Source organism: Parasteatoda tepidariorum, chromosome 6, assembly GCF_043381705.1.
Source record: "Parasteatoda tepidariorum isolate YZ-2023 chromosome 6, CAS_Ptep_4.0, whole genome shotgun sequence".
Classification (NCBI taxonomy): Eukaryota; Metazoa; Arthropoda; class Arachnida; order Araneae; family Theridiidae; genus Parasteatoda; species Parasteatoda tepidariorum.
The window spans coordinates 19,181,285-19,200,700 of NC_092209.1; the positions used below are offsets into that span (position 1 = coordinate 19,181,285).

The 19,416-nt window shown below is 26.7% G+C and overlaps 3 protein-coding genes across 6 annotated transcripts; 2 read left to right on the forward strand and 1 right to left on the reverse strand.

Annotated features, from left to right (window-relative positions):
* The first annotated feature begins 10 nt into the window (after positions 1-10).
* On the forward strand, positions 11-9,574 carry LOC107449650 (adenine phosphoribosyltransferase). Of its 4 annotated transcripts, none has more exons than XM_043047948.2 (5): positions 11-127; positions 1,147-1,300; positions 3,622-3,859; positions 5,701-5,779; positions 9,264-9,574. In XM_043047948.2, the coding sequence occupies exons 2-5, from the start codon at positions 1,218-1,220 to the stop codon at positions 9,398-9,400; spliced, it is 537 nt and encodes a 178-aa protein (XP_042903882.1). In that variant the 5' UTR covers positions 11-127; positions 1,147-1,217; the 3' UTR covers positions 9,401-9,574. The 4 variants fall into 4 exon arrangements, with proteins under 4 accessions (XP_042903882.1, XP_042903881.1, XP_071038165.1 ...); XM_043047947.2 differs by having other exon boundaries at positions 78-196; XM_071182064.1 differs by having other exon boundaries at positions 89-195; positions 1,193-1,300.
* Positions 9,575-14,136: 4,562 nt separating this feature from the next.
* Positions 14,137-16,574, reverse strand: LOC107449658 (putative ATP-dependent RNA helicase DDX56). The gene is made up of 2 exons (XM_016065257.4): positions 14,528-16,574; positions 14,137-14,433 (listed from the first exon to the last, which is right to left on the reverse strand). Exon 1 carries the CDS (start codon positions 16,500-16,502, stop codon positions 14,814-14,816), a length of 1,689 nt encoding a protein of 562 aa, XP_015920743.2. The 5' UTR covers positions 16,503-16,574; the 3' UTR covers positions 14,137-14,433; positions 14,528-14,813.
* A 326-nt stretch (positions 16,575-16,900) lies between these two features.
* Positions 16,901-17,866, forward strand: LOC139425788 (speckle-type POZ protein-like B). The gene has a single exon (XM_071181731.1). It carries the CDS (start codon positions 16,901-16,903, stop codon positions 17,864-17,866), a length of 966 nt encoding a protein of 321 aa, XP_071037832.1.
* The last annotated feature ends 1,550 nt before the right edge of the window (positions 17,867-19,416 follow it).

Here is a 19,416-nt window from a genome sequence, read left to right on the forward strand (position 1 = left end):
TGACCGGAGTAGCCGAGAGATTACTTTCCATGAAATTTTTTTAAGCTTTGAGTAGAGCAGAAATAAGAAGTCTAAAACGTATTTCATCATAAGAAATTAAAAGTTCCGCTTTCAAATTTGCTGAGCGGTGAGATATAATAAATTATAAACAATTATATTATAAATTTAATTTGTTTTCCTCTAGCTCCGTTGCTTGGTGATTATTGATAGAATTTTTTTATTATTTAAATAATAATTTCCGCTTTTATTGTATATTCCTTATTAGATAAAGGCTCTTATCTGATTAATGATCCCAATATAAGTCATTAAAGAAAAAAAAGACTTGCCTTTTGTGAAACAACTTAAGAAAAAGGATTGTTGCTTACTCTTTTTTTTTTCTCTTTTTAACCTTCAAAATTTTCTGTAACTAGAAATGCCCCAGGCCGGAGACTAAAGCCTGCACATTTTGGGGAACCCCTAAACATTGCAATTATTTTTATTGTAATTTATTTATTTGTATTTTCTTCAAAAATCGTCTATCAGAACTAATAGTTAAGAAAAATTGAAATTAATATAGTATCAACAGTACCGGATTAAGCTTACGCGGGGCCCTAGGCATTTCAAATTTATGGGGTCCTTAGATAAAAAAAAATTTCTCATATATTTTTTATTTATTCAAATATAAAAGTATTTATATATCTTTTCATTTAAGAAAGCATATTTAAAATAATAGTGAATTAAATTTTACTTTATTTTGTTAAATTAAAGCTAAAATAATATATATTTGAAATTTATTTTTTAAAAGAAAAAATCATTGTTCTTAATTTTTTTTAAATTTATTTTCAAAAAATCCATTTTAAGGGGGCCCATAATCATTAGGGGCCCCAGGCCATGGTCTAGTCTGGCACTGAGTTTCAAATATACTATTATATCTTAATTTATTTGCGTTACTACAAATAATTTAAAAGAATATTATTGTATGTAAGCAACATTTAAATTTGAAGCATCAACTAGTGGGATCCCGACAGCTCTATACCTACTGTCCCCAGATTTATAAACCTGTCACTAGATATCAATATTCTATTGTTTATTTCATTTCATAGTGTAATTTTTTTCATAGATTTTATAATTATCTATTCATTCATTTATATAAGCTATGTTTTACAGATTCAATAGATTTCCATTCTTCAACTTTACCTGTAATTTCTTATTGGGAAGTGTTAAATACTATTAATAAAATGTCTAGTGATTCAGTCCTATTAGAGCTGAAAAATGCAGTGAAAGATTATCCTGACTTTCCCAAGAAAGGCATATTATTTAAGTAAATATATTATATGAATTTTTGAAAAACATTTATAGTATCTTTATCTATTTTCTTTATATATTATTTTTATAAATTGCTTCAAATAATTTATTTTGAAATGTGTGTTATTTTACTATGTTAAAAAATGTGTCATTTTGCTTGTCTTTATAACTATATTAATCATTTCCACTATTTTCATATTTAATGCATTTTTTTTTGTCTGTGAAAATGTTACTTTCTATATTTTCAAAACTACCCAAAAATTAGGAAAAGAAATATATTCTAAATATTGGGCACATGTGTGGCTGCCTAAATTTATACTTAGTAATGCAGGCTAATTATGTGAAATTTTTAATACTGCTCTGATACCATGTCTCACCTTTTTTTTTTTTTTTTTATATCAAATTCAAGGATAATTGATTATAATCTGATGATTGTTTTAGAATTTGAGCTTTATTGCTAAGTAAAATGGAAATTATGTAATTTTATGGTTTTAAATATGTTAAGCTATTGAAATATTTTGTTTTAAAAATATTATGATGTTTATAATGATTAGAATTATATTTAAATTNACTATATTAATCATTTCCGCTATTTTCATATTTAATGCATTTTCTTAGTCTGTGAAAATGTTACTTTCTATGTTTTCAAAACTACCCAAAAATTAGGAAAAGAAATAGATTCTAAATATTGGGCACATGTGTGGCTGCCTAAATTTATGCTTAGTAATGCAGGCTAATTATGTGAAATTTTTAATGCTGCTATGCTACCATTTCTTACTATTTTTTTTAATATCAAGTTCAAGGATAATTGATTATAATCTGGTGATTGTTTTAGAATTTGAGCTTTATTGCAAAGTAAAATGGGAATTATGTAATTTTATGGTTTTAAATAGCTGTCCAAATATTTTGTTTTAAAAATATTATGATGTTTATAATGATTAGAATTATGTTTAAGTTAGATAAAATTATAATTAAATTAAAACATTATAATTAAATAAATAAAATTATGATGATCAATGTGTGTCGTGTGCATATTCATTTCTGATCTTGTAAAGTTGTGCATTTGTCAGAACCAGTCTGTATATTTACTATTGAAAATATTAATTTAATCAGAATTGTTCTTGGTGTTAGCTTTACAATTTGAGCTTAAACTCTCCATATTCCTAATTATGATTGATGATTTCACTGAAGCAACTTTAAAATTTGCTGTTACAGATCATTAGCGTGGTGAAGGACTAACAGAAATATGAATTAAAAGTTTATTTTTTCATATATCTTATATCATAAAAAGTTAACTGTGTCTTGCATGTTTGAGCACTCTCATTTTACAGAATAATCACGTGATATCCTCATTGATAAAGATATCTCCAGCTTAAAATTAAAAAAAACTTTTAATATTATTTACATGAAAAATATTTATTAATTCCTTATTTAATGCTGTTTACCAGTGGTAATATCATTCTTGTTCTCTGTAGTTATTATATTTTTTATTATTTGCAAGGAAAAAAACTTTTCATTTTGTGAATTTAAGTAATTTTTAAATAATATGGAACTTTCAAAAGAAATTAAAAAGTGTTGCTCTTGTAAAGTAATCACAGAATATAACCTTAGTTTGCAACATTTTGAGATAAAGTTATTTAGTTGCTGTTTTGTATGTATCAAAAGGTAAATAATATATTTTCTGTTTGAGATGAGTTATATTTACTTTTATTATAAATTTTATCTAAAACTGTGTTCAGACAACATTTGCCATTTAAAATAACAAATACAACTGTTTAACAATCCAAAGAAATATTAATATTTTATCAACCAAGCAAATTATATCTCAGTATAAACTAGTAACTGCACATATTTTAACAGCTACAACTATCTATTGTCAATGGGGGAGATCTCTCGGCCAAGTGTTATAATTTTAAAGTTGCTAAATTATAGTGTGAATCTCGGCAAATTGTTTAAAAATTAAAAATTCCAAAATAATTTTTAAGCACTATGTTTTTATAATTAACCAATAATTTAGTTAGAATCTAAGGATGTTTCGGTCAGATTGCAATGATAAATAACCAAACAAAACTATTAGGTTTAAATTTAATAACTATAGAGTTGGAAACAAATCTTTTTTGGTGTAATAATAAATATAACTAAAACATTTTATTGGAATAATTCTGATGTGATAATCAGTTTCTTTTCAAGAAACAAAAATGCTTCTGAAGCAGTCTTAACAGTCCTGTTGTCTATAAATAGAAAAACAATATATTTATGATATACATTTTTTATCTATTCTTGTTTTACATGTACTTTGCACATAACCCTGAAATAATTTAATTTTACCTGTTTTAGGGACTTTCTTCCAATATTCCAGAAACCCAAACTTGTGAATGATATGATTTCTGCATTCCAAGAATACTTGCAACTTAATGTTCCAGATGTAGACTGCATTGCAGGAATTGAATCCCGTGGATTTTTGATAGGTCCTGCTTTGTCACTAAAGCTTCAAGTCCCATTCATACCAATCCGTAAACCTGGAAAATTACCCGGAGAAGTGAAAAAGGAAACTTACTCTTTAGAATATGGAACCGTAAGAATATATTTTTCTTAACATAAAAATTCCCATAGTATAAATAATTTTTTAATTTTGAAAGTTACAATTCTAATTTGTTTCTATTAATTGATATACTGAATAATGTTTTTAATGTTATCTTTTCATAAAATATTTTAATACTGTTAGGGCCTTAGAAAACAAATCTTTTTCTTTTTCAAAAAAAAAAAAATTTTTTTTTTCCCTTCTTTTTTATACTTGACTCTTGTTTAAAAAAATATATACATGGGTTGGAATCCTCTTCTTTTTTATGATTTTTACTCAACTTCCGAATTTTGTAAGATTTTAATTGTATGAATCATTAATGGTTGATAGTGAAATGTGTAGTTTGAAGTTTGCCCTATGTAATAATATTGTGTTGAAACATTGACTGAAAATCTGTTTTAATAACTATCAAAAAACTATCAACAAAACCATGCAGACTCGTTGTGGAATTGTTTCTAATCGATTGGATCGTGATATGATTACTAACTGAATTGCATAATTTGAAATCTAATGGTATATTAAAATATCAAGATTTCAAAAACCACATGGATATCTGTAAAGATAGCTGCCAAATTACCAATGGGCAGGCCAGGTGAATTTATATGTTGTTGATTGAAATCGACCTTAGTTATCATCTATTTGTTATTCTTAATTGGAAAAGACTGTGTTTATGTTTATTTACTTAAAAGACTTATTATCGGGAAAAATCAATTTCCTGAACTGGCTGAAGTTCCAACAATGCCGATTGTGGGACTTTCCACTGTATTTAAAAATTCTTTTTTATCAGTTATAGTGACTAATGTTCATATTAAAGCCAACCTGAAAAGTATTTGCATACTCATTTTTCCTATAACCAATAAGTACTGTGTATTGTAAAAAATTTATCTTCTGTAGCTGACGTAACTGAATTTGTTCAAATTTGTTTTTTAAAAACAACTTTGCCTAAAAGAAAAAACATATTTGGAAAAAGAAAATTTACAATTATAAATTTAAATATTTTGTGTTGTTAGCAATTATGAGATTTAGTCAGTAATATTCACCAGTTTTACTTCATAGTTTTTTAGCATTCCCTAAATTTAAAATTGGTTCTTGAAGGGAAAAAAAACCTAAAGAAATTGATATCCCTCCCATACAATAAAATTGTACAAATTCAAAAATTAATAGTAGCTTTTATTTTGTCATTTAAAAGCAGTGATAAATGGTCAATAAATCTTTTTCTTTTATTAAAATGTTTGCAAGACTATATTTTACTATTTTTCCTAAGAATATGGGAGCTTGTTGTGGGACTATTGTCTTAACTGATACAACTTTGTGAATAGACCTGATCTGCTCACGTAATGAAGTACAAAAAGGCCATGATCAGATATTAACTATCTGTTAACTACTAATCAGATATTAACTAACTGATTAGTAATTAACTAGCAAGTAATTAACTAACAAGTAATTGATCAGATATAAACTAACTGATCAGATATTATTTATCTGCTAAAACCATTAAGAAGAAATCTGATCTGTGCATGTCTAAGAAGAACAATAGACTATGTTAAAAAACATTGATTCTTTGGAAGAGTAGCACTTTACTGATTTCCAATAAAAGGAAGCAACTCTGAATCAACTAATCTTGATATCACAAAAACAGAGGATTTTAATGTTTTAAATAATCAAAAAATTTGATTTTTTTAAAAGAAATTTACTAAAGTACTAATTAAGAATTTGAGTAGGCTTTCGAGCTTCATTCTCTCTATGAACTAACTCTATCACATTCTAGTTTTTTTTTATTTCATTGCTAGTTTTATGTGTACTAGCTTCTAAAAATAAAATTTTTTAATTCTTAGGATGCTGTAGAAATTCAGTGTGAAACTCTTAAAGACAAACATAAAGTTGTAATAGTGGATGATTTGTTAGCAACTGGAGGTAATTTAGTTTTCTTTTTTTGTTTTATGAATTTAATTTTTTTCTAAATAATCATAGTATTTCGCCTTTTTGTAATCATTCATGTACAAAATCACATTTTGACCTTCGTTTTCTGTTTGGTAAAATCAGATTTACGTGTTAAAACTATGAATAGAGGAGAAAAATTTTCCAAAATTATCCCACCTGCATAACTACCTGAGAGTTAAATCAAATATTAGCTCTTTAGCTAATTTATAAATGGTTTATTACTATCCAAAGGATTTTTTTTTCATGATATGGAGATTTCATAAGGAAAAGAACTTTTTTTCCCTAGGCAATATTAAACTAAAAAACAGTGAATACAGAACACAAATGTATAATATCTCATCTATACTTCCACTTCAGTAAGATACTCAGTTTTTAATTATTTTTATATGTATATTTTAAAAAATTGCCTTGTAGGAAAATTTTTACATTGTTTTTTAATTGAATATTCACTTCAACCAGTTTTTGAAATTCTATCTATTTTATAGTATCATGTCATTGAGGATAAACATTTTGTGTTTTTATATTTTTTTCAAGTTCTGTGTAACTTGTGCAAAAAATTTTGAGGTAAATGTGATTATAAAAATAAAATGAGACTTAAAAGTGCAAATTTAAGGTAACCATAACAGAAGTAGTATAAATGTATTAAAATTCTCAATTTCTTAAGAATATTTTATTTTTACATAATAATTTTTTTTTATTTTTGCAAAGTTTATGCTTTAAATATATCAATTTTTTTTAGTCCTTTGATTGATGTTTGTATAGTGTAGAAGGTTTACATGATCATGATAGAAAGATACAGATATTACTTAAAACTAGAAAGAGAGATGGAGCCGCCATTCTGGTTTTTTGCTGCAGCTTGATTTGAAAAATGACATACTACAAATGTTCAGTATTTCTAACTTTTCTAATTAGAACCAAACCTGACTTTTAGATTAAAACCTGACCTAAATAGAAACATTTAAATAACTTTAAAATAACAAAACTGTAAAAAGAAGAATAAAATTATAACTGAAATTAAAATTTCTAATTATTTTCAATTGAAAGAAAAGGACTTAATTCTTTGTAGTCAATTTGAGGAAATATTGAAAATTGCGACTTTTATAAGTTTTTAAAACATAGTAAATCATTTAAATCAAACATCTAATTTTATTCATCTTATAGAAAGAATAATATAAACCATTAAACATTTAATGCACATGTAATTTTTTTTAGATTAAACTTAAAATTTAAACTTTATTTTAAAAAACTAAAATTTTTGCTCATAAAATAAGGTGCTCTTTAAAAATTAATTGTTCTTGAAATTGAACCGATTTTAGTAGATTGTGATAGTAATATGTACTATATTAAATAACTTTTTATACTGAATGTCTTAAAATATTTAAAAAGAACTTTAAATAAGTTACAGAATATTTTTTCAGAGGTCTTTCCAGACATTTTGTGTAAGGTCCTGTTTTTGTAAAATTGTGAAAAAACTATTCATAATGTGCAAATATAAAATAAGCGTTAAGTCACAGTCTTTCAACCATGGTCCTGCTTTTGTGAATTTGTGCAAATTGGGTCCTGTTATTGCGGTAATTGCTAAGACCCTTTTCAAAAAGTTTTTAATTGTAAATAGATACAAGATTCTGCCTAACAATTGCTGCTACATACAAATATTTGGTATTTAGCCTATACTGCTCAAAACAGAATAATCATTTCGGATGAATAATGGAAACAAAATCACTCACATATTTAATAATTTCAATCTACATATTTTAAATAACACAATTTAGTAATGTATCACTTTTAAAGTGTTACGCATTAAGTAAACTTAAACAATTCTTGAATTTATAATATCATATTTAAAAAAATTGCCAGAAATTTATTTTTATTTACATATTATTCTATTAATTAATTTTATGAATAAATATAAATTGATCAATTATTTATTTACAAAAAAAAATGATTTAATATTAATAAGGATCTGCACACGATGTCTGTATAAGAAGAAATATTTTCTTAGAATACTACATTAGGAATTTAAACTTAAGGAAATTTAGCTTGTCTTGAACCATCTTTCTCTGTTCTTAAATATTTTATTTCATTAGCTGTATTAAAATACATTTATAAAAAATTTAATATTTACTTTTAAACAAATTTCTTGCTTTTCAGAATTCACAATTTTCTTCATATTGAAAAAACTTTACATGAATTGTTGAGTTCTTTTATAAAATTTTTATTCTAATTATCTGTATTACAATTAATGTTATTGTCAAATAGTAAAATGAATATCATGTATCTCTTGTGAATATCTCTTCAGTGAATATCCCAAATCTTTGTTATATATTATCCTTATTTAAACTATACCAGGCAATGGTTTTTAACCTTAAAATAACATCAGTGTAGGACATTCAACATGTCATTGTTAATATGCATATTTTATTATATTTATCAAAGATTATTGTTAATAATTTTCATAATTCTAGAATTATTCCTGGTTTTGGAATGATAAACCAGCAGGGACATAAAGCAGGAAAGGGTTTTCGATGTCAGAAACTGGTTTTTGACATGAAAAACCTCTTCAAAAGGGTCAAAATCTAACAAAAAACTTTAATGTTTATATGTATTCAAGCATTATCTACAAATCTTGATTATTATATATTTGCTGATAAATGAACTGATTATGATTTTTAAAAAATTATAAATGTTAGTTTAAATCAGTTATCAATTTTTAGTATATTGTATAAAATACCTTTTCTAATGCTTTTTAATTTTAGTGTGTTATACTAGTTTTAATTTATTTATGGAAGGCAATTAATAATTATACTAGATTATGATTTTCTACACCAAACTTTTGATTTTTGACAGTATATTGTCAAAACAAAAAAGGGTTTTAATGCCAAAATGATTAAAGAACATAGTAGATTCATTACTTGAAATTTTATAAGTACTTTTATTTATAATTCATATTTATTATTGCCAATAATTTTGAGTTCTTGACAATTGTCAAAATGGGTTTTTTATCATGATGGACAAAACTGTCATGTATCAAAAACTTTATAACCCTGATGTAAGGTTACAATTACCTAGTATTCCCTACACTCATATTTTTTTAGGTTAAGGGTCTGTTGTTTTCAACTCTGATGTCTTTTAAGGTCATTGCCTGGTATTTCTCACACTGATATTTTTATGATTAAGGTCAATAGCCAGGTAGTGGTGTTTTGCCTTATCTATTCTTAGCAAATATTATTGATAAATTGAAAATAACCAACATTTCAGAAATTCACCAAAATGTCTAATTGGATGTCGATACTCACTATAGATTGTTGACATTCTCACACTTCAGACTTTGAATGTAACAAAAATACATTTTTCTTTTATTTAAAAAAATTCAATCTATACCTTTTTACTAATGTTTTCTTTTCCGACTATGAAAACTTAATTTTATGTATTAAAAAATCTCGCTTATATTTTTTAGGTACGATGGCAGCATCTGTTAAATTGATAAAAAGTTTAGGAGTTGAAGTAGCTGCATGTCTGGTTGTAATTGAATTAAGTGACCTTAAGGGAAGAGAAAAGATATCAGAAACTGTTCATTCTCTTATTCAATATTGAATTTTAATCACAATTTGACAAAACCAAAGATTGAGAGGGCTTACAATTTTTGAATACTTAATTTTGCTGTTGTGTATATAAAATTATATAATTTTATACATTTTTATTTTGTGTGATTTTTAAGGCGAGATTTATTATATTATTGCATCAAATAAATTGTTCAGAATCATTCAAGTATTGATATAGTTTACTGATTTTTTTTTTTGGATTTTAGGTTTAGTTAATAATTATATAAAAAGAAACAAGAAGTAAACTTAAAACACGACATCATAACATGGGTGCAAGTCTTCCGTCCCCAGGACGGATTTCCGTCTTTCGAAAATGTCCGCGGACGGAAACAAGACTGACTCGAAGACGGAAATCGGAATTTTTTTTCTTTTCTGTCCTTAATATTTTTTAGGTCTACGTTATTGGTCTACTTTCTTATGCCCTGTTGTTATTTTATCAAAAGACAGATGAATAAATATTTTTTGTACAGTATTTAAACTTGATGTATTATGGTAAAGCTTTCTTAGATAGTTTGCATATGTCGATTGGGTATTGTGTATGTTAGGTATTTCAGACAAAAAAATTTCAGTCTTGGCCTTTTTTCCAACTTGCACCCATGCATCATAATATCATAGAGGTGCACAACCTGCTGTCTTTTTAATTGTCAATGGGAGGCTAAAAATTGGAAAGGCATAACTAGCATAAGGAAATTTATAACTGTATAAATTTGAAAAATCATAGATATTAAAACTTAAAAATGTCAAGGTTCCAAAGGACCGTGTCTATCTGTAGACTGTATCTTTGATTGTTTCTATTTAAAAAATAATACATGAGAATTAGAGTTCAAGGTTTTAGTTCTATTTTTCTTAACTAATTTTTTAACAAAATCAGTTGTAAAGTTTAAGATTTTATTTTTATTTAAGATAATAAATCCAATCGGCCACAGGGAAAGCTATAATTTTAATTTTTTTAAGGAAGACTAAGCGTGAAAAACTAAGTGTCAATTTATAAATATTTTGCCCATTAATGTTTAAGGCGAATTGATATTTTTTCAATTATATTAAAGCATATCATATATATATAATTATAATCAATTGATGAAAATATTAAAGTTATCACAGCTTCCAAAAAAAGAATCTGCTTTTTCCCCAAAAATTTTATGCACCCCCATAATGTATAATAGCTATTTTATTTATTTTTAAATTTCTAAAGAGTTAACATTTTACTTAATCGAACTAAAGCATGAAGGAAAGATTTAACCCTAATTATGTCATCAAATGTACAAAAACTTTTGTATTCAAAACCTAGAACCAAGACTAAAATATGATCCTAACTATATTATTATGCATCAAATTGTATAAACATCCTATAATGGGGTTTTCATAAAGCAAGACTGTCTTTAGACAGTAAATAGTATATTCGATATAAATAAGCTTAACTTTCCATTCACAAAATTAACAGTAATTGATTTACGAAAATTAATGTTTCCTGGTTTGTTTTTTTCATTCAAACTTCATAAAAAATGAACATTTTTTAAGAAATTTTAAATTGAACATACATATTATTAAAATGTAAACAATGCATCTTTCCTAAGGGTATTGCAATTTATATATTTTCATCAAATTGTTTTGGTAATGTTACAGCCTGCACACTAATTGTTTACAATGAAATTGAGCTTGTCTTGTTTAAGACAAACCCCTTTCATACAATGTCATCGGTCACAAAAGCAACACAATTAGCTTTTAATGGGTTAGTGTCATTCATTCTGATATAAGACATATTTTGCTACATTATAACATTATGTTTTACTTTCTGCTGACAGTCTGTGTGGAAAGAAAATAGATTATTAATTTAACTATCAAATTTTAAAGGGGACAAATTGCTACAAAATCTAGAAGTGAGCCATATTTAGAAGATTTTACCAAGAACGCAAAAAAAAGACACCAGTATTTCATAACCGTAAATTATTTGAATGCTAAATATATATATTTATTTATTTTTACTTAAATTAGTACAAAATGGTGAGGAAAGTATGTAAAATATGTTCATTAAAAATTCTGTGTCAAATGGTTAGTGTCTCAAAATTTTCTGGTATGAGTCGCAACTCATCTACATTTTTAACACAAACATTTTTAAGAGATATTTAAATCTGATGTATAGCTAACACCCTGGTCTCCAAGATAGACTAAACAGTATAAGACAAAATCCAAATTTGCCACCTGTGACTGAAGATAACAAATTGCAATTAATAAACTATCTGTTTTTCATTGAAAATGCTCCCCCATGAGCATTTTATTAATTAATATGTAATTATTACAAATATATGATATTCTGAAAATTATTTCACGCTTGTTTCTAAAAAGTTTCCCTTCATTGTAGGAATTTGCCTTGTAATGGCTACCATATTTTAAGAAATGCCTCACATTAATACGAAGTTTTTTTTTTTAATAATTTTAATTTTTGAAGTTTCCATTTAAAATTCAATAGGCCAGTTGCAAAGAAAATTCATTGTTTTCAGATCTGTTTAATAAGGTAGTTTATCTTGTATCATAAAAAAATCAGGAAAATGTATTCCGCACCATTCTTCAGTGACTTAAACAAGCTTAACTCAAGCAACTTTTAAGCACATGTTGCAGTCCTTGCAGCAAGAACACATAAAACTATCATTTATTCAAAATATAAAACAATCTTTGTAAGTCCTAAAATGCAGATCAGGATTTCAAGAATCATGAATAAACGAAAGCTACTTGATTGCTCACTTCAGCTCAAATTGAAATCAACAAGATGTTTCCTAATGACTGCTCTTAATATATATATTTTTAATCCCAGTCAGAAATGAAGAAAAGGGTATTTAATTAATAGAAATGATAATAAAATGTATAAAAAATAAATTTATTAGGAGCAGCTTATTAACGTTGAATGGTAGAAAAATCACTATCAATATCTGTGAAATTAGTGAAAAAGGTGTTATAAAAGACATAAAAACTAGTTTGATTATATAGTGAAACTTTTACTTTCAAGCCAGTTTTCCTCATTAATGATTGTTTGGTATTATTAATTTGAGATTTTTATTGGTATTGATTGATAATAATTATTTCCAACTTTATTTTTTGAGAAAGATACTAAATATATGTATTGAAATATATGTTCTTTATGAAAACATAGTTTTTCGTAGTCAGATTTTGACACTGTCTATTACAGGAAAATATGAATAATGAAAAAATTGGTGGTAACATAAAAATAATCAAAAAATTTTAGTATATTTTTCAATTCCTTTAATTCCACAAATTTTTCATTTCCTCCAAATTTATTTCAATACTATTTTAAAATTTGCTTGACTTACTAATATTTTACACAAACAGTATATTTTTTGGATTAAAATTAACAAATCCATAGAACAGTTTTGATATTTTTATTAACAAATGCATAACTAAATAAAAGGAGTTTTGCCTTTAAAATAAATAATACAAAGTAAGTCTTAAATAATTGGAAACAAATGTTTTTTTTTTTTACTTAATGAAGTGTAAATATGGAAAACATTGCTTTTTTTAAAAATCGAGCATCAATGTTCCCTTTATAAAATCTGACATATAGGATGACTAACTATAAGAGCTGCAAATTGGGATTATTCCCTTCATCTATGCAAAAAATTTCTTTCCTATCCAAAACAATTTTTAAAAAAAATTTCAACTGAAATTTTATACAAAATTTATTAATTTTTGATTCATTTTTATTTGGCTTAAGGCTGCATTACGGTTTATTCCATTTTTCTAAGTACTGAATAAAATGTGATCTGTTTTACAGTGATATAATTTTTTTTATGTGCATTGCTAATAACCTAACAGATACAAATTTTCCTTCATAAATTGTATATTGAGCTCAATTATTACTGTAGCAGTTTCAGTAACCGTTGGGATTGCAGACTAATTAGAATTAAAAAGAAAATTTTGATCATGACTAATATCCTCAATCAACAACTTCAATGATTTTTAAATAAGCCGTTACCTTTAATATTGATATAAGCTATACACGGTGGATTTTTATTTATTACAAAATAAACAAAGCTTAAAAAACTCACAAGTATGAAATTCATTTTAACATTTGTATTACACATAAATATTGGTGATGAAAATTAGCAAAATATTGGGAAATTAATATTTTACTAATTTAACCAGATTCATTGTAAGCAAAAATATTATATTGAAATAATGAAAGAAAAAGTTTTGGTTATGCGCCAAATATGTTATCCCGATTACAATGTCATATAAAGTTAGTGGTGAAAATCAGTAAATAAGAATAAAAAACATATTTTAAAGAAATTTATTGAGTAGTAAATAAAGAATAAAAACTCAACAAAGAATAAAATTTAATATGGGACAACTGATAAATCCTAAACTTATTTACAAGATAAATGAACGCTTAGGAGAATATTTTCACTTTAAAGTATTTTATTCTAAAATAGGACGACCTGATGATAGCCCATCAGTATGTATGCTTGGAATAATTAATACAAAAATCTTTTTCTAAAAATTTAACCGAATTATTTCTTGTGGCACAGATATTCTAATTTTGAATACCCATGCTTAACTCTCTGCGAACGTGCACATAATTATCTTAAGTCACCAGTGCGACAAATAACTATTCATTGCTAAAGAAACTGTTACTATTACAGAACGAAATGGGCAAAATTATGGTGAATCATGTCATGTATACATTGATATTGAAAAAAAAAAAAACATGCCATGAGCAAGATTTTTCAAGTTCTTTATTAGTAGAGACCATTTTACAAAGGCAATGCATCATATATAGGTAGAATGCTATACATACTGTATTTCAAAGATGCATAACATAAAAAATAGGTTTTTGTAACTTTGAATAATAAAACAACTTCTCTTATACACAGAATGATAATAAAATTATTGTATGAAACTCTTATTAGAACACATCATGCTGAATATCAGAATTATATAAACAGTTGCCAAACTATTACTGACACTAACAGAGATGCTGAATTTAATGTGACAATCAGTATTCAGGATAGAAACCTAACAAACCATTTAAGGTAATGTATTAATAAATTCTCTATACTGAATTTGAATTGCTGAATTTAATGTGACAATCAGTATTCAGGATAGAAACCTAACATACCATTTAAGGTAATGTATTAATAAATTCTCTATACCCCCAAAACAGATAAGCACTGATATTTTTAATATGCATAAGAAATAAAAAATAATATAATCTAATCATAAATTTAAGAAGAATCTCTTAACAAATTTCTACTGCATTCAAAAAATAATCAAGACTAATTTTTTTTGCCTTATTTTTTTAAACTTAGATATTTTATGATCTTTATCCCTCTGTGAATAAACTTTAAAATTGTCGAATACAATGCTGCAATACAATAAAATTAATTATAAAAATTTTAGTTTTTGGCTCTTTTCTTCTTTTTCTTTTTACTTTCTAATTCAGTCAATCCAGCAAATTGAAAGCTTTTTAAAGGATCTTTCTGACTTTTCTTGAACTTCTTTCTAGCTTTACCTTCTTTTTTCACATGACCACCTGATCCTTTAGAACGTTTTCCTTTACTACCTTCCATAGGGACAGCATTTTTTAAAGTAGGAGGAACAATATAGTCAGGTATATCTTTCAAATGTGAATGTAACTTAACAGTGTGCAAAGCTTTATCATGTCTCAAAATCTGAAGATCTCTTGGATTGTCGTCAAAGTAAGATTTTAAATTTTTAGAATTTAAAAGTTCTGATTTAATTTCTTTCAATCGTGCTTCTCGAACAGCAATCGATGTTACAGCTCTAAAGGCATCTCGTGCCCTATACCGAAATCCTTCCAACTCTTCCATTTTAAAAAGATATGGTTTGAATTCAAATTTTGCATCTTCAGTCCCGTCTGAGAAATAATCTTCGACTTGTTTAAGATGCGGCATTTCTTTAAGACTGACAAATGATAACGCAGCGCCATCTGCATTTCCTCGAGCAGTACGCCCAACCCTATGCACATAAGCTTCAACTGAATAAGGAAAATCGAAATTAATAACATTAGAAACAAACTGAAAGTCAATTCCACGAGAGACGCCATACTCTTTATCTTTTTTAAATTTCTTCTTGGCAGGCGTGCTGCTCGGCGCATCGGCGACACGCTCATCAGAAGCAATTATTATATCATAAATTCCCATATTGAACTGATTAACAACATGAACACGACACGAAGCAGGAAGTTCACAATTGAGAATACAACTTTTGATACCAAATTGTTCCAGATATAACTTCAACTGATAACATCTGTCAACAGACTTGACAAAAATTAACGATTTGCCTTGTATCAAATTTAATTTTAACAAGGCATACATTAACACAAATTTGTCTTCCTCTTCACATTTTATATGGTACTGGGTAAGCCTGTCTCTTTCTGGGAGTTCCGGTTCTTTCAGCTTTAGAACAACAGGATTGTGAAGGCGAATTAACTTCTTCAAAGTTCCTAAATCTTGAGACAGAGTGGCTGACATTAAAAACACCTGATAAATAGGTGGAAGGTACGACTTTTGAGTTGAATTTAAAATCTTCAAAACATCACTTTTACAACCAAATGAAAAAAGCAAATCCGCTTCATCAATAACTAGAGTACGTAAAGAATTTTCAAGGCGTAAGTTGTTTTCCTGTAGATGTGCAAGAATTCGCATAGGTGTTCCAATAACTATATCCGGTTTATCGCGTAATAAAGGCCGTTGCGTAGAAAGATCAACTTGAGGAGAAACGTCGAAGCTCGTGATATCTTGGAAACAAAATTTAGTCAGTTCGTTAATATTGTTGTTGATTTGCTTACACAACTCCTTGCTAGGGGCAATTATAAGAACAGTTGTTTCTTGTACATAATTAGATCGCTTCCTTTGCAATAATTGTTGAAGAATTGGAATAAGAAAAGCACCTGTTTTGCCTGAACCAGTTCTAGCTCGTGCAAGAATATCTTTACCTTCTAATGCCAAAGGTATAGCTTTCTCTTGAATTAATGTTGGTTCTTTCCAGTTAAGAGTGTTAATAGCTGATAGCAGACGTTCATCAAGCCCAAAATCTCGAAAGTTACACGATTCTTCCTCCATTTCAGAAACTTGCACGTTTTTTTACTATTCTAATTCTTATATTTGCTTACGTTTGTAGTAGCCTATTTCTGTATCACTAAATTCAATTCTTGCCTAATAAAGAAGTTTTCAAGCTTTATTTTCACTAGATATAATTTTCGCACTCCCAACCACCGTAGTAGGAGAATAAGAGACTGATTGGTGAAATAGATTCCCTTGTGAAAAACTCTCCAATCAGCGATCGGAGAAAGTGAGACCAGTTTTATAGAAGCTATAATATACAATACTTAGAATGGGTAGAAAGAAGCATTAAAAAACGTAAATAAATATTTATTGCGTAAAAAGTTCAAACTTCAAATTTTATTGAACAAGCAGAGCCAGTTGCTGTTATAACTTTTCGTAAATAATTCAGTCTCCTTATGCTTTCTGGCAAGATTCCTATAGATTTTGTTACCCCTACTTTTTGTGATCCTCGTCATGAACAATGTATTAAAAAAGATATAGGTTACATTATGGACAACTTCTGGTGTTTAAAAATTGCTAAATCACCGAACAAGGAATCATATGCTCCTTTTTTATTTTTTGAACGAGATAAACATCATCCTAATGTCCGCATTCGCTTTCAACTGCAATTTATTAATCTGGATACAAAAGAAGTATGCTCAACGGAAGGCAAACGTGTATGTAAAAAAGAGGTTAATTTCAAATTGAAAACTCAAAAGATGTTTTCCGGTAAATGTACACTATGTGTTAAGGGGGAGTTAGAGGTTCATTTATTGCAATTTTCCCAAATTCAACCAGCACCCCAATTCCAAAATTTGCCAGTACCCCAAGCATTGAATACATTATCGCATGATTTCAAGAATCTGTTTTGCAACCAGAAATTTTCAGATTTAGTCATAGAATGTGGTCCTGAAGAATTTCCTGCTCATAAAAATATTCTTATTGCCAGATCTTCTCTTTTTTCTGAAATATTACTAAAAAATCCCCAAAAAGCCAGACTTAATATTAGTAACATGGACCCTACTGTTTTTAGAGATGTTTTACTTTATATTTACTCTGGTAAGACTCCACATTTCACTTTCCAATCAGCATGTGACCTTCTTGGTGCTGCTACTAAATATGGAATGAAGGATTTAGAAACGATTTGCGTTGATTTCATTAATCGTTCATTTACACTAGAAAATGTTTTTGGTTTATTTTGTAAGCATGAAATGGCACAGTGTTATGCTTCAGACTTTATTGTTAAAAATATCGAATTTATTGAAAATTCTGAACAGTGGAAAATCTTTAAACAAGAGAAACCAGACATAGCAACAAATTTTCTTAATTTAAAAAAAGAACAGATAAATGATGTCTTTCCTGTTTTGTCTGAAATAAAATAGAAGTATTTGACAATACTCTTTATAGAAATGATGTAGATTAAATATTTTCTACACGCCGTCTACACTACTATAAATTTTATATTGATAAACTTTGAAGATATTTTATATTCTTTTGATATAGTTGGTATTTTACATGCCATCTTAGAGTTCATAAATAAATTTACTACATCAATAACTGTTTAAGAAAAAAATTTTAAATCTTGCATTGAAATTTTTTGAAATAACTGGAAAAACATGACTTTTCTGCTTTGTCTGAAAAAATTAAATTAATGGGAACTCATTTTGTGGAAATGCAACGGATTAAACTTTTCAACAAGCTACGTGAGATTTATAAATTTTGTGTTAATTACTTTTTAGAGATATTCTACATTCTTTTAAAATTGTTATTTTAAATGCCTTTTTGGACTTGGAATTCATAAATAGATTAACTATATCAATAACTGTTTAAAATATATATATGAAATTTATTTAAAGCAACTAGAAAATTATGTCTTTTCTGTTTTGTCTAAAAAATATATTTACAATTTATTTTGTAGAAATGATTCAGGACAAATTGAAGTTGTGTAAATATTATAAATCTCATATTTGTAAATTTTGCAGATATTTTGCATTTTTTTGAAGTGGCTGTTAATTTTCATGCCTTTTTGGATTTAAATTTCGTAAATAAATTTAATATGATTTAGTTAAACTTGTTTAGTATTGTTTGAATGAATTGATTGTCGAATTCAACTAGACACGATATATGATAATTCTGTTTTTAGCATATGTTTTTGATTTTTTAAAAACCCTTCTTTAAAAAATAAACAGATATTGAACTTTTATTTTGTTTGAAGTTATTGTATCTTATATTTTCATTAATTTTTATGTTAATTAGTTTCCCTACAAGTCGTTACATCAACACCACTTCTTAGATTAATCTTTTCATGTACCTTGTTATTTGGTTAAAAGGTTATTTCATAAACAATGATGTTTTGTCTGTATTAAATTTTGGTTAAAATTCCAGTTGTTATTACTTAAAACATTATAAACAATTTTAACATACACAAATTATTTCAATTTTTCCATTATTACTTTCTTTTTTCAAAATTTGCACTAGTAAATAAAGTAATTGTCTGCAAAATTCTGTATCTGTAATATTTTTAGATTTTCATTTTTATTTCGTTTAAACTTTCATTCATATATTAAATTTACACATTATTCATTTTTCGAAATGGAAGTTCCAGTTTAGTCACACATGAAAAATTCATTTTTTATTCCATTTTTGAATACATAATCAATGTACAATGAAATCTCCAGGAAGGACCACCTCTATTTACGATAACTTTTGGGAGACACGTAATTTTTCTCATAGAATTTGTGTTGAAGAAAACTTTTAAAAGAGACCATTAAAACCTCTCCCAGCAACCGGGAAATCACCTGCACCAAATGCAGAGAAGGTCAAATAAGTAAACATGAAAAAATATAAACACAAAAAATTTAGCAAAACAAATAAGTAGATTAAAATGTAGTCAAATTATTTGTGAAAGGCTCTTATTTAGATAGCTCTTTTT